A 14467-nucleotide genomic window follows, 5' to 3' on the forward strand; every position below is an offset into this window, starting at 1 on the left:
GAGTATGTCTCAATAAAGTGAATTCATCTAACAGAACCACTCATCGACATGATCGAAACCTGAGACCCCGAAAACAGGCTCTAAATAAGAACTCTGAAGAAAATTACCATATCCAGCGCTGTATAATAAGCAAAACCCCATAAAGTCCAAACAACAAGTATCCCATTCAACTCCAGTCTCAACCAGACCCCTCACCCCTCAACCTTTGGCTCCTTGGTATCCATATCCATAGGAGTCGTCCCTTCATTCCCCTCGTTTCCCTCTTGACTCTGCTCCGGATGTCCTTCCCGAATGTCCTGGCTAGGGGTATGTTCTTCGTGCGGAGAACCATTGGGTCCGGTTTGTACGCGGAATGAGGATGTCAGGTCCTGTTGGCTGGGGGCTGGTGCGAGACGAGGGAGAGAGCCGGATTCGCGATCGCCGTGCTCGGGGGCCTCTGGGGCGGCGGATTCATCCTCGCCGCCTTCGGCATTGATGTTTGACTTCCGAGAGCGCTTAACGCGAAGAGGACGCTCTTCCGGCTGTTTGGTGTTAGGAGGCCTTATGGGGGCTCGATATCACAGCGGACGCGATGACGGGGGAGCTTACAGTGGGAGGTTGCTCGTCCGAGCTCCCCTCGGTATCATCCTCCAGATATGTGCCGTTGCCCTGTGCGCCGAGGCCGTTCAGCGACGCATTGGACATCATGGCTGCGGCTCGTGCGCGGAGTTCTGGGTCTGCAGAGCCGGCTTGAGCTTCGTCGGCCATGCCGGTGACTTTGGCGAGGCGCTCGAGGAGCATGCAGGATTCGAGGCGCATTTTCTGGATGTATTGCCACCCGCGGCGATTGCGGGTGCGCATGATCTCGTTCTCGGCTTCGACCTCGGCAAGACGCTTCTTCAGCGCGATGCATTTACGCTTGTAGGCGATTTCCACGCTGGGAGGGTTTGCGGACGTGGTTTGGGGACGGGCTTCCATTGTGGCAATCGGAGCAATTGTATCTTTGAGATGGACTGAGTGATTGACTTGTGTGGGGTTTGAGCACGGGATGGTGCGGTCGAGCCTGTCTTTCTTTGGCCGGAGCAGACAACGAAGGTGTGTGAATTCGGGTGGTTTGGGGTTGGCCTTGGGGCGGAAGATGAGAATGGGTCGCGGATAGCGCAGGCCAACGTATGAGAGACAGAGTGAGTCGAAGTATTAAAGTCGAGGGTATATATGGTGTGCACACTCAATGAAGGTATTTTAAAAGCCGAAGCTGGGGTTGCAAGGGAAGGAGTCTCACGCTTCTACGCGATTTGTTTCTGCCGCGATATCACAGGCGGTGAAGGTTTAAATCATGTGCATTCAGCCTTGTAACTACTTATGCTTCTCTCTATCTAATGTCCACCGGTTGTCGGAAGTCCCAAGAAGACCTTGAACGAGTCATAACTGATTTGTTCCCTGATTAGCAAAGCTCGGCAAGTTTACTTGTCGGTCCAACTTACATTAACCACTGGAAGCCGGTCAAGGTACCCAGCATTATGATACGGGTAGGAAGGCCGTTCCAAAGCCCGGAGAATCCAATGTTGCCATAGATTCTAGAAACAGCCGTCATGGCGCCCTCGCCAGCTATTTTTAATCATTGATCAGCTTTGGTCAACCCTCTCATCTCGTGGAATCACTTACCCTTCCGATCGGCGTTCAACTTGCTAACCATGACATCGGCGGGATGACTGACAACAGCGCAGAAGATACCAGCAATATAACCACCCAGGAAACTAACACCAGTCTGAGTCAACTGGCCATACTCTTCCTTGGGCTTGCCCATGGTCTTATAAATGAGCTTCACGGTCTCCTCAAAGGTCGCGAACTTGGTCATAGTGTAGGGAATCTGGCGCGCCCACAGAGGGTACAATCCCTTGTACAGACCACCAAGGCCCTCCTTCGCGACAATGCGGCTCCAGCCCTCGCGCAAGTTATTCGCGAATGGCGGGAGAGTGGTCTGCATGCGGACCTTGATAGCCTCCATCGGGCACAGAGCCATGTCGGCAAAGAACTCAGCCGAGGCACTGGCGCCTAGGAAGACGAGGGTGCGGTTGGAATCGGGGAACACCTGGTCACCATACAAATACTTGAAGTACTCATACAGACCGTACTTTCCGGCTCCCTGGAGGGAGTAGCCCAGGAAGGTGGGCGACCAGCCGAAGAAGACGCCGCGGAGGCCTTCTTTGGCGAAAATGGAGCGCCATGCGGAGAGGTTGGAGGTGTAGATCTTAGGGTCAACTTGTCGGCGGCACTTAACCAGGTCCAGCGGTGTTACAGCGGTGTGAGTAGGTCCTAGAAGCTGTCAATTGGGGTATCGGGTGAGATTATAGACCGATTTTGCATACCACAAGCTGGAGGGAAAGAAGAGAATGTTAGTATATGTCATGGGTCAATTGCGCAAGTGAGGGGGTTCTCACCGATGATACCGCCCAGTCCACAGCTATAGAAGTACTTCAGGGTGTTGGGCTCGATCTTCCCAAAGGGAAGCTTGCGTTCTTGTGTCGCCATGATTGCGAAGAGGGGAGATTGCAGGAGAGAGATGAGAATGGAGAGAATAAAAAGCCAGGTAGAATGTCGTCACCGCAATGCACGGCTTATTCGCGAGCTTATGAACGGGGCACAAGTGACGGGAACGGCACGGTCGGCATGGGGCTTAGTAGGGGAATCCTACGTTCGACAATCAATTGATAGTCTCAACGGGGTAATTTCTTCCTTGCTGTTCATGGCTACCAAACAATTATCGGAAATTTAGACCTCGGCTCTTTCATAGCTAATCATGTCTTTTTACCTTCCATGTTACCATTTTCAACATCGAAACCCGGGGACGAATTGAACATTCAAGAGCTCAATCGTCACAGCCAGTGACGTCACTATATCCGGTGGTGCCGCCTCCACAATGAGATGTGTACACATAAAACCAGTTATCTACAAACTCCACCGCCCGAATGATCCGCCCGACCTTACGCTAGAAATTACACTCCTAGCTGCCCGAGAAGCCGACGGCATGTGCCGAAGATTCGCTGCGCATACGTTCAGCCTCACGTGCCAGCATCAACGCCAATTTGATACCGAGCGTGGATCCGATACGCCACAGCACTTCGCGGATCTGATTGGACTGTGCTTCGGTCGGCATACCGCAGGATAGGATATACCAAAAAGGCCAAATCAGACCGTGGGCCTGCGCGGCGCGGATAGGTTTGCCGCCGCGCGAGCTGGTGGGTCGACCTAATTCGTCAACATCTGATAAACAGAATGGAATGCTGTTGCAGACATCTGTGGTCATTTCTTGGACGACTGCACACAGAGCAGCTTCGTCGAGAACTGATCCCACCTGGGATGGATCATCAGGCTTTCGGGATTTCCTTTTGATAGAGAGGTAGGTGCGGTTGATGCTAAAGAGGAGTTGCTGAAGCATGACGCGGGCTGCACGGTAGTAGTTCCAGATAACTGCATTTGCGACGCTTTTGTACACCATTAGAGGTTCGCCTGTTGAGGAATAGACGACTAGTGGCAACCAGCGGTCGGGAAGTTGTAAGGGCCACTGTGAGAGCTCCTCATCGGATCGGCGACCGGCTTCAATCCATTGTACTACAGTGACCAGTTCAGGAGGAGTGCGTACTGTCTGCATTGACACAAAGAGCTGGCTGATCCTGGATGCTGCGAGCATCAAGCCCTCGACGGGGTCGTTGCCGTCCAGTGATCCCAAGACCCGGTCGATGTCATGTCGTGGCTTATCTCCTAATGCCAAAATCTCAACATACTATAGGATCCATTAGTATGGTGTTTTGAAGCAAACAAGGGAAGACGGAACATACGGTATGTGCATAGGCAAAGTTGAACATAGCCCGACCGCGCCGGTGATTCAGCTGTCCCTCGCCTCGCAACTTCATGAGAAATTCAAAGCCAGCCGTGTGTGAGCTGAATAGCCCATTCCTCTCGCCACTGATATCTTCATACAGCGAAAGAAGCATCACTGAAGCAAACGTCTCATCCTTGACAGCGGAATCAGGCGAGGCCAGTGCTTCTCTCAATCCACGTAAAGCCTTTCCATACTCATGTCGAGCTTTGATCATCAGAGGCGGGGCATTTGAAGAATTTGCAAGAGTCATGAGCGCCGTAGCGTCGACTGCCAACCGTAGACACGCAGCGGGGGATCCTTTTGCGGTGCTTTCGATCTTGGCGGCACGTGCATAAAGAGGAGGGAGATACTCGAGATGCCCACCTATACCCTCTTCGTTGTTGTCAGCGACGGTGTACTGGTCGAAGAAGTAACATAGTGCACGATCCTCCCAGGTGGCATCTGCGATGCGATGGAGGCTTAGAGTAGGGCTGGGCCGATGCTGGCGGTCGACGACCATGAGACTTTGAGAGGAAGATGGAGATGAGCTAGGCTCGGGGCTGGAAGAGCTTGTGTCTTTCTTTACTTGTCGCTCAACTTTCCTAGTCTCGTTGCGAAAGACCGCGTCGGGCCGGTAGCCCGGGCATGGACGGCCGTAGATGTCACAATTTCGACAACCAGGACGAGCTTCATCACACTGGATATGGTATCAGCGCTTATCATATGATAGATCCGCGTTCGCTGCAGGAGCATGTAAAGAGCGCAAGCCCCACTATCAGGAGTTCGCGTCGAGGGACTTGCCTTGATCTTCCGCTTGCGACACAAGTAACATCCCGTGCTCGGCTTGCCCCCATACACCATTTTTCCACCCCACCCTGCTAGACTGTGCTTGAATAGATACTCTAGCGATCCAATGAAGTTCCGATGAGGCCTTGATGGTGAAAGAAGGCTCCGCTGTATCGAAATTTGGGGAATCCACAGACGGAGACTTCTGGTGCATAGATCAACTCGGCTGCCTGAACCGAGTGGAGTACGTGCGCAGCATATTCTCCTTTCAAGCGCTAGATGGAAAGAACATCACTAGTTTTACGGAGGTCCAAAAGTAAGACACAATGCTCAGGACGGCTATGTGAAAGGAGCTTAGTCAGCTATATCAAACTGCAGGAAATTCTGAGAGGCGCAATGTTGCATTGTTGATTCTCGCTAGAAGAGGTATCATTTGGGCCCAAGAAATTACTCCGAAATGATCCAGCCTGCAGCTGTAGAACAAGAAAATTATTATCAAAATCTCCCCCTCCCCGACTGGAACTCCCCAATGATGACAGTTTCTCCGGAACAAATGAAAGCGCAACACCAACTATGCAACCGCTTGGTGCTCTAGAAAGAATACATGTGATTGAGAGGAATGCCAAGAGCTCATTCTGGAACAATCAAGACAAATGCTGGAGAGGGCTCCAAGCCCTCGACGCTAGAAGACAAAAATAGGATATCTGTAGTCGTTAGATCGCAAATTATATGTGAAAAAGGTTCGTGGCTCAAGAGTCGGCATCCAACATTGGTTGGTCTGCATCACTACTACCCGAAATGGTCGGCGGTGGGTCTGAGAAGAGAGTGCGTTGGCGAGGTTCAATGGCCAAATCACTATCGTCCGTTGAACCAATGCCCGGCGTGCTGGAGGTACTTTCGATGACAACGTCATCATAGTCTTCTGGAGGTGGGGCGAATGACCAGACCTAGATTGTAATGAGCGGCTGAGGCAAAAAAAAGAAGTGAATGGGTGCAAACATACCTCCATTACTGTACGACCGGACCGGCTAGCCATGATGACGGCCTTTTCTTCTTCAAAGGCAACTCTCCAGACAGCGTCCGCTGGGCTTGAGAGCTCTCGTAGCAGCTGGCCATTCTGCAGATTCCACACTTTCACGCGACCATCGCTGCCACCGCTGACAATCCGAGTGTTATCGAACTGAAGACTAGTGACACTGTTGTCGTGGGCCGCCAGTCGGTGAATGGGCGCCATCTTCGTCAAAGACCACACACGTACAGAACCATCGGAGCCTCCTGTTACGAGAGTATCGCCACGCATTTGCAGTTGACCGACCAGTGAGGTATGCCCTTGAAGAATGGCGTGACACTGCCCGGAGTGTGGATCCCAGATTCGGACGCTAGTGTCTAAGCTACCCGTGGCAATGCGTCGGCCGTCAAATGCAATAGCATAGATTTGACTGAAATGGCCCGAGAGTGTACGAAGACAGCGGCCTTGAGAGATACTCCAGATCCGAGCAGTCGTGTCATAACTGCCGGACACAACCAGATCACCATGGATTGCCAAACACCGGACACTCGCCTGATGCCCAACCAAGACATTACGGCACGTCCCCGTTGACAGGTCCCAGATGCGAAGTGTGGTGTCTCTGGATCCAGAGATGGCAGTATTCCGATCAGACATTTTCAAGCATCGAACGGTCGATGTGTGACCACGAAGCAAGTGAATTCCAGCGCTTTATGATGTCAGTTGTAATTTCGTGCGCACTTCTATATGAATATAAACTTACCCAGTAGCCATGTTCCATACTCTCACTTCGCGGTCGCATCCTCCGCTAACCAAAATATCGTCCCAAGGAACCATGGCCCAAACACCCATCACATGTCCTTGGAGAGTTTTCTGATTATCACCATTTGTGTCGTAGACATGAATTTTGGCATTATCCAAGGCAACCACGATGTATTTCGAGGTCAGATGCAAACTCGTGACCACCCCCTGATCGGGGGTGATATGGCGCTGAGTGCATCTGCCTCCTTTATTCCAAGCCGACTCAACCATGTATTTCTGCTTGAAGTGTGATCTGTAGGAGACAGGTCGTGCTCGGAGTCTGCGAGAGGGGAAGCTGGTGGGCGGAAGCCACTCTCCTGACAAAGTGCGGGGTAGCTCAGGGGCGGTCTCGACAGACTGCTCGTTGGACACGGTCAAACGCCGTTGAGGGTTACTAGATGAGCCGTTCTCAGACTTCGATTCACCGGATCTAGCGGGGAACGGTTCGATGTCATCCGAAATGCGGCGTATGGAGTATGCGTGCTTTTCGCAGAGGTTCTTCCAGGTGATGTCGTCGTTCAGAAGTTCGCGCCATCGTATTGAGACCTGCGAGGCTCGTGCGAGCGTTTTCGGATCGTCGATGAAAGAAAGGACCTGGTGAGAAAGGCCGTTAGCGGTCTGTCCGCACTCCAGCATTGCCCAGGTCGAATCGTCCAACTTACTCTTAAACAAAGTTCATTCGGGAACACTTGAAAGGGATCTTTCCTCAACCGAGGGCCAACATAACTTGAGACAAAACTGAGTTGCTGGCTGTCGCAGACATCCAAGATACCTTCGAGGAGTTTTTGTTTCCGGGCGTTGGACAGGGTGCTGAAGTGGATGCGGAGATTCAGCAAGAAGGTATTTTCCTCTTCGTCCGACGACACCCAGTTCGGTGGTCGCTGGTGCGGTGTCGGACTAGGCGCGGGCGTAGGTGGTGAGGCGGGAGCTGAGGGAAGCAGGTTGGCGGGAATCGGGGTAATGTTCTTCTTACTGGCGCTAAGAGATCGGGCGGGGGTGCTGGTAAAACTGGAGATGGAGTTACGATGTGAGAGTTGAGAGTGCGTATCAAGATGGTCCGACAATGTTTGCGAACTCATCGGCCCGTCCGGCAGGTCACTGAAAGCTGGGTCGGAATCCATCCTGACCAGGAACCCGTCCCACGTTTACTGGATGTGTAGACGCGTTCACCGGTGGCGTAGGGATATGCGAGGTCCCGAGGTCACCGAGATGCCGGTAGGCATAGAGTAATGAGGATAGGAGGGTGAAGTGCGGTGTACGATGTGCGGCGAAGTGTGGTATTATCGTAGTATCGAATCGGGGGCTGGCGAAGGATGACCGTGGGAAAGGGAGACAAATGACCGAACTTTCTTGGACGATATGCTGAACGAGAGTTGCAACCTGCGACTTGCGACTTGCGACTTGCGACTTGGACTTTTCTCTTTTCACTCTCTTATTCTTTTTTCCCTGTCACGAAGCCAAAAAAAAAGATCGATGGAAAGGGAAAGGGACCAGGCGGAGTCGATGTCGTGACCGGGTTGACTCTGACAAAGCCGCCAAGCTCCCCCCGTTCTCCACTTTGGAATCAATCGATGCCTCATTTCGTCTCCACTTCAACTCCTGCCTTCTCTGCCCGATGGCCACCCGAGAGGCAACAAGGCAGACAGGTGCAACAGCAACTATAATGGCAACGGCAAGAAGTGATCGGAGTCACCGGACTGGAGGCAAATCTGCGAGGCAACTTTGCAAGGCAATGTCTCGGTATAACAATGCCGACTCGAGTCACTCAGCCGACACCGAGCTAAATTGCGATGTGTACGACATGCATCAGTAAATCCTATATGTATAGGTCGTATAGTTAGCCCGAATCCCTGGATACGCAGTCCGCACGCGAGCGTCGACCATGGAACGAGCCGTCGGGCGACGATGATGCAGACTGACGAGATTGACGACAACTTTCATCACCCATGTGCAGATACCTGGGATGATTGAAATATGATCGAGGATCCGCCTTCAAGCGATCGAGCGGACTGCCCTCATTATATACTGCTCGGTCACGCTACGTCGACGTGATCGTGAGAACCTGACTTGAACATGCAATGATGACCAACTCCTACTTCGTCTAGGTGAAAGTTGAAATAATTGAAATCTAGTGGCACATTTGTGTTTCTCCTATCCAACCAGTTTCCAACATAATAGCCAGCCCCCTCAACCTATAGCTTACAATAAATGCCAAGGGTATATGCTCCCGATATACCTGCCCTTGCGGTGAAATGATGAAAACTGCAATGGCACAAATGCCTTCTCCGGGCCAGATCTTCATGCGGGAAGCCAAGTAGAAACAACGCATCGTACCGAGGCTCAATGGGCATGTCCGATCTGCAGGAATAGAGGCAAGACCATGCCAAGAACGGAGGCGATCAGGTCTCTCATCGACTTGTCAGATCCGCTTTGAGGGTCTCGGGAATCCCCATATCCGTTGACGGGGAGTGTCCGCGACGAGCCAGGGCCATTTTCTTGCATCGTGTGCATCGCGACGTATCTGAGTAATTCATTAGCCAGTCTTTCTCCATCAAATGGAGATGGTATCACTTACAAGAAGGTACCGCCTGAGAACAGCAAAAGCATGCCAGTGCGCCACTGAGTTCCAGCCTCATCGGCACTGGAAGATCCCATCATTCGAGCAAAAAGGAATGTAGCCAGAGCGCCAACAGGGGCCGCCAGACTGAAAACCAACAGATGCGCTCTCGCGGTCCGACTTGACAGGCCCTGCTTGAGTAGAATCGATGTAAGCCCGAAAGAAGCCGGTGCCTTGTGCACCATGATAGCCAGGAAAATGATGAAACTCAGTCCGGTGTCTGAACTGGAAGCTCCCAATGCGATACCATCGGCAGCGGCATGGATCACCAGGCCTGTAGTGGTTGCAAAGCTGTGACCTCGTCGAGAGCTGGAGTGTCCTGCGTCCAGAACTCCTCCATCACGGATGGGAGAGGAGCCCCGCCTAAGGCCCGAGCCAAGGTTATCGAGGGAGATATGATATGGGACTCGCTCACTCTTGGTCGGCGAGGCGAATTCTGGGACTTTGTCGATGAGATACATCAAAATAAACCCGCTGACTAGGGCAATGCCAATCCACGCATGCGGCGAGCTCTCTTTTTCCTCTTCTTCCTCGCTCGACTTGTCATTCGAAGACTCCTCATTCCGTGCGTGTAGCAATCGCGTTTCGTCCGATCGGGCAACAATGGGTTGTGCACTTTCACCTTCGAGGGAAAGTGATGGGACAGAAATATCAGAAGGCGAAGTCAGACCATCGCTGCCATCGTTCAGTACCGACGTGGGTCCCGCGAGCCCTTGAGGCAGCCAGTTCACGGCCGGCGTGCGGGAATTGAGACTTTTCTTGCTGATAGCATTCGCGCTGTAGAGGGTCTCAACGCCTTCCGGTATAATAACAATTAAAGATGTGCCCACCAAAACTCCCATGCCAATCGATGATATTAACCGGAGCTGGGAAGGGGACAGTGTAAAAGCGAGCGGAAATGAGCCAACAACGAAGGATCTGCGGATTAAAGAGCGTTAGTTCTTGATATTCTTGGGTCCTACTTCAAGGCGGTATCTCACGTAATGGCCATCACAATGCACAAGGCGAGCAAAGTGAAGAGTCCCTCCATAGTGGCCTCTTGTCGCAAGAGATTCGCACGTGTGCCAGGCTCTACAAAATGTCGATCATGATGCAAACCCAGATATATTGAGGAAAGCTTGGAGCGGAATCCCCCCCAAGGAGCGCTGGTGGAAGGGATGAGGGATGAGGGACGAAGGGTTGGGCTCGGAGAAGGAGGCGGAGACGGCGCAACACCCGTCGAGGTTCGGGAGACCCACACGGCCTCAGGTACCGCCCGCTAATTTCGGATCAAAACATCAGTTCAACACTCAAACATCTGGCATCTTAACAAATTCTCACCATCTCGACCTGGAAAGGGTCTCGGGTGTATCTGAAATCGGTTGTCCTGCATCGACTGGGTTCAATGCTCCACAAGACGGGCGATCTGGCCTTGCATGGCAAAAATATTACTGGCCTTGCGATCATACTTAGCATTCTCCGTGAAGCCACATATTCCGTATTGCTCAAACATGAGAATTTTGGGATTCTGTAGATACAAAACCGGCTCTACCTATAATAAGAATATGTTATTTATGATCTATATTAGCCAGTTTCTACTCCTTCTTCCTCGCCTCTCGAACTCAGCCTTGTCCAAGTCAAATCAATCCAACATCCTAGCCAGATGTTCCACAGAAGCAGGCCTCATATAGAATGCCATCACTTGTGGTAACACAATTGCGCCTGCCGGAGACACAGAAAGCATAATCTGAAAATGGATTTTACGAAACGACATTTCCCTTGAAAGCAAGAACTAGCTTGCGACCTTCACTGGTCACAAACTACGCCGTACGGGAGAGTGGTACATGGTCTCAAGCCAGAGCGTAATCACAGGAAGGTGACTCGATACTGTACACTACCCTACGAAGCTGTGGATGTCCATCCTCTGTGAAAAATGGGTCCTCTTTAGGGCTCATATCCTGCTGATAAAGAAGTAGATTGAGACTGGCAGAAAGATGGCTTTAGTCTAGATTGATCACTCATTGGAGTGACTGTAGGTGAACGGTAATCATACTGGTCCGCATGACAAGATCATTGACATAACCTCTATATTGAAACGAAATGAATGACTTACTAGCGCACGTGTTTAGGCTTGCGGAATCCCAGGTATGGCAAAAACCTTCCCGGGTGCCAGTAGATGAAAAGGGCGACACACGGGTAAATCGCCAATGCGTCAAAAACATACATGGTCCACTCGTGAGTGTTGATGTACCCTGTTTTACCCTCGGTGAACTCGACAAGACGATAGATCGAACGAACCTACTCATCGGTTAGTGTTGGTCAAGTGGTGATAGATGAGATAGGAGTTCGCTCACCAAGATCAAGACAGTGACGATATTCACAACCCGCAGTAATGCTGGCCAGTGCTTGTTTTTCACGATACCATCAATCACATAGCATTTCTCGCCAAAGCTTTCATAGCGGTCGTGAATGTTTTTTGAGAATCGTTTGGAGGTAAAGTTGAAGCGAACAGCCGCGACGGAGAAGAGACCGAACGCTACCAGTTGGATAATGACACCCGCCTGGGCAATGTATCTGCCTCGCTCGAGCTTGTTTGCCGCACCATTATTGTTCGGGTTGACAGATGTGATGATCACTGCGCCGCCTAATTGAAGAAGCAGTGCAATGATGTCGAAGCCGACGAAGATCGGGGTGATGAATCGTGGGGGCACCCAGCAGAGTTTCAAGGTAAGTTCTTCGCCTGGAACTATTAAGAATAAAATACGGCTGAAAAGGACATAGCAACACGCCGCCATAAGGACTGGAGCCAGAATGATGAGAGAGAATTGTAGGGCGTAGATGGACTTGTTGGTCACATTCTGAGTCGAAACGCATCGGGCGATGTAGCCAACTGCTTCCACTTCGGAGGGTGTCAGTTTGATGAGTGGAGTACAGCTATACCAAAGCTTTATACATACTTGCGGAAGCAGTAACCATGACCATCCACACCCAGGATTTGTATCGAAAGCATTGGATGAAAGTCAAAATAAAAGCGAGACCATAAAGAACAGCGGCAACAATGGCCACTGCTAGGGATGGATTGTAGCCATAGTAGGAGACATTACCTCCACCTGCGATGACTCTCGTCTCCAGTGTCATCTTCAACGTGCACTGTTGCAGATTCGAAATGTTACCTAGACTAAGAGACTTGTGGATTTCTGTCCGGGCTCAGCTTTGACTTTATAGCTCAGAAAATCGGCGATCGGTCAACGGAGCTACCTTGCCCGAGTGGCGGCGTTATAATTTCACCACGTCCGTATGAAGCCATGCCATTCCTCAAAGGGGAAGGGAATTCGTGACAGTCGACCATGTGTTCGCTAAGCCTTCGTGTCATAGTTTTTCCAAGGTTCTTCTCCCTAATAACCCTTCTCTAACGAATTTCTGGGGTGCTTCCAATATGACAACCGTGATTTCCGATAGCTGGATTCTGGTTCATGAGACTTGAGCTTGCTGACCAGCCTATGGCATCTATTCTCTAAGAGACGAATTGACTACCCGATTTGGAAAGGTGGAGCCACAAACTTGAAGTGGGCGAAGTACAGCCAATTATATGAGACGGTGATCCACTCTAGAACACTGACACGGATCAGCACTGAGCCTCGAACCCCGACCCTCTGCTTGTTGCCGACGCCGCCGAGTACGATATTTTTTACCCCGTTTGGCCTTTCAAAGAAAGTAGAATGGATAAGCTGTGTCACAGCAATAATGCCATTTTATGGTCAACCTAGCAAGAACTGCCAGAGTTGTCGGGAGAGACGGATCAAGGCAAGTAATCTGCATATCTCCCGGCATGTCTCCCCTAATCTATGATAGTGTGACCGCATCGAACCAGTTTGCTCGCAATGTAAGAGAGCGGGGAAACCATGCGGTGGCTATCGAGATGTTTCGTCCTTCATGTTCCGTGACGAGAATGATAGAACGACCCGACGCTCTGCAGCCGCGAAATCTAAATCAGAGGCTCGGCGTAGGATTTTGGACTCCGAGAAATCTTCCCCTAGCCAGGAAAACTCTGAGTCTCCTCAAACAAATCCTGTAATGCTGGAAAAGAAACCGAAGCCCAGGGTGGTGTTGATACCCACAATTCCAGCTGCTGTCTCGTCCACTATGGAGGAGCATGGGTTGAGTTTCTTCTTCTATCGATTTGTAACAGCAATTTCGATGCTAGAACAACCCCCACCTCAGTTAGAAGTCCCCCATTTGTTAGGTCAGATGCTACTGCGTCCACCCGTCCGAGATGCAGCCATCTCTGTTGGATTGGCCGCTAAATCCAATGTCATGCGAGACCGATCTATGCGTCTCGTGGCAAAGGAGAAGTATGCGACGGCCATAAGCAGCGTCCGTGTGGCGGTGGAGAACCCCCAGCAAGCCAATCTGGACCAAACATTCAAGCTAATTTTTATGCTTAGTCTGTATGAGGTGCGTCCGAACCACAACCGTGCTGTTTTCCCTGCTCTGAGCTCGAGTCAACTAATACCTATTAGATGGTCAGTTGCTCCGGGAAAAAATTTGACTCTTGGACAGTGCATCTCGCTGGTGCTACAGCCCTCATGAAACAGCGCGCATTCGAGCAGACCTTGAACGTCTTCGGGCCTCGGCCGCAACTACAATACTACTATGTCTCCATTGTGAAATACTTTATCGTCGAGGAGAATGCCGCTCCTGATTTACTCGAATGGAACCCTGATACTTCGACATTTGGGCCTGAGGTGCAGCCTGCTATCCGTCTGATCGACATCATGATCCGGTTTATGAGAATGCACTATTCTATGCGATCAAGCCCGAACATTGACCCAAGAACGGCAATACGTTTAACTCTGTCTTTCGAGTCAGAATTGGATCAGTGGGAAAAAACTCTTCCTGAGAAGTGGTCCTTTGTGATACATGAGTCTAGTGATACTCAAACGACTTTCAACGGAAAGTATATGATTTGTGATGATGCGTGGGCGCCCAGAGCTCTTATTCATTACTTCTGGGCAAGGTTGATGGTCAACGAGGTGATCCTCTTGCACATATCAAGGCTCGCAGTGACAACTTTCGAAGACCTTGCGCAGCGACAGCTGGCATTGGATATCATAAATCGGATGGGGACCTGTATCTGCGCTAGCGTCGCAAGCCAATTGAGTGCATATGGCCGCGGTAAACCAAGTGGAGACACCAAAGATATGCCTCCACTTAATGGTGTGTTTATGTTAATGTTCCCGTTGGCCATTGCGGGAGGCGCAGGGGGTTCTCTGGATGAAGTACACGAGTGGGTGGTTCAGAGGCTGCAAAAGATTGGAAGTACAATGGGCATTCGGCGCGCCCACGAGATGATACCGCGATTGAAGCTGTCTCGACAAAAAATGCAGCAGCAGATAATGATCCAATGAGCAAAAAGGAGAACAAAGACATTTCAACC

General features: G+C 51.0%; 7 protein-coding genes across 7 annotated transcripts; 1 reads left to right on the forward strand and 6 right to left on the reverse strand.

Moving 5' to 3' along the window:
- Positions 1–197: 197 nt before the first annotated feature.
- N7477_008840 (uncharacterized protein) lies at positions 198–957 on the reverse strand (the record flags this gene model as incomplete). The annotated part of the gene is made up of 2 exons (XM_056970503.1): positions 198–521; positions 589–957. Coding segments are annotated over 2 exons (693 nt in total), but the record flags the coding sequence as incomplete, so codon positions are not given.
- Positions 958–1355: 398 nt separating this feature from the next.
- On the reverse strand, positions 1356–2511 carry N7477_008841 (putative mitochondrial phosphate transporter Pic2; the record flags this gene model as incomplete). Its single annotated transcript, XM_056970504.1, has 5 exons — positions 1356–1407; positions 1464–1587; positions 1645–2295; positions 2349–2354; positions 2421–2511. The coding sequence occupies 5 exons, from the start codon at positions 2509–2511 to the stop codon at positions 1356–1358; spliced, it is 924 nt and encodes a 307-aa protein (XP_056820536.1).
- Positions 2512–2983: 472 nt separating this feature from the next.
- Positions 2984–4702, reverse strand: N7477_008842 (putative C6 transcription factor; the record flags this gene model as incomplete). The annotated part of the gene is made up of 3 exons (XM_056970505.1): positions 2984–3763; positions 3819–4401; positions 4428–4702. The coding sequence occupies 3 exons, from the start codon at positions 4700–4702 to the stop codon at positions 2984–2986; spliced, it is 1638 nt and encodes a 545-aa protein (XP_056820537.1).
- A 674-nt stretch (positions 4703–5376) lies between these two features.
- N7477_008843 (F-box/WD repeat-containing protein) lies at positions 5377–7555 on the reverse strand (the record flags this gene model as incomplete). The annotated part of the gene is made up of 4 exons (XM_056970506.1): positions 5377–5574; positions 5631–6342; positions 6397–7028; positions 7097–7555. The coding sequence occupies 4 exons, from the start codon at positions 7553–7555 to the stop codon at positions 5377–5379; spliced, it is 2001 nt and encodes a 666-aa protein (XP_056820538.1).
- Positions 7556–8774: 1219 nt separating this feature from the next.
- N7477_008844 (Mn(2+) transporter ATX2) lies at positions 8775–10081 on the reverse strand (the record flags this gene model as incomplete). The annotated part of the gene is made up of 3 exons (XM_056970507.1): positions 8775–8955; positions 9010–9969; positions 10032–10081. 3 exons carry the CDS (start codon positions 10079–10081, stop codon positions 8775–8777), a joined length of 1191 nt encoding a protein of 396 aa, XP_056820539.1.
- Positions 10082–11142: 1061 nt separating this feature from the next.
- Positions 11143–12168, reverse strand: N7477_008845 (RTA1 domain-containing protein; the record flags this gene model as incomplete). The annotated part of the gene is made up of 3 exons (XM_056970508.1): positions 11143–11328; positions 11385–11929; positions 11988–12168. 3 exons carry the CDS (start codon positions 12166–12168, stop codon positions 11143–11145), a joined length of 912 nt encoding a protein of 303 aa, XP_056820540.1.
- A 1005-nt stretch (positions 12169–13173) lies between these two features.
- N7477_008846 (uncharacterized protein) lies at positions 13174–14438 on the forward strand (the record flags this gene model as incomplete). Its single annotated transcript, XM_056970509.1, has 2 exons — positions 13174–13485; positions 13551–14438. 2 exons carry the CDS (start codon positions 13174–13176, stop codon positions 14436–14438), a joined length of 1200 nt encoding a protein of 399 aa, XP_056820541.1.
- Between the last annotated feature and the right edge of the window lie 29 nt (positions 14439–14467).

Source organism: Penicillium maclennaniae (genome assembly GCF_028827695.1).
Source record: "Penicillium maclennaniae strain IBT 15551 chromosome Unknown utg000007l:1.0-4884863.0:1.0-4888362.0, whole genome shotgun sequence".
NCBI lineage: Eukaryota > Fungi > Ascomycota > Eurotiomycetes > Eurotiales > Aspergillaceae > Penicillium > Penicillium maclennaniae.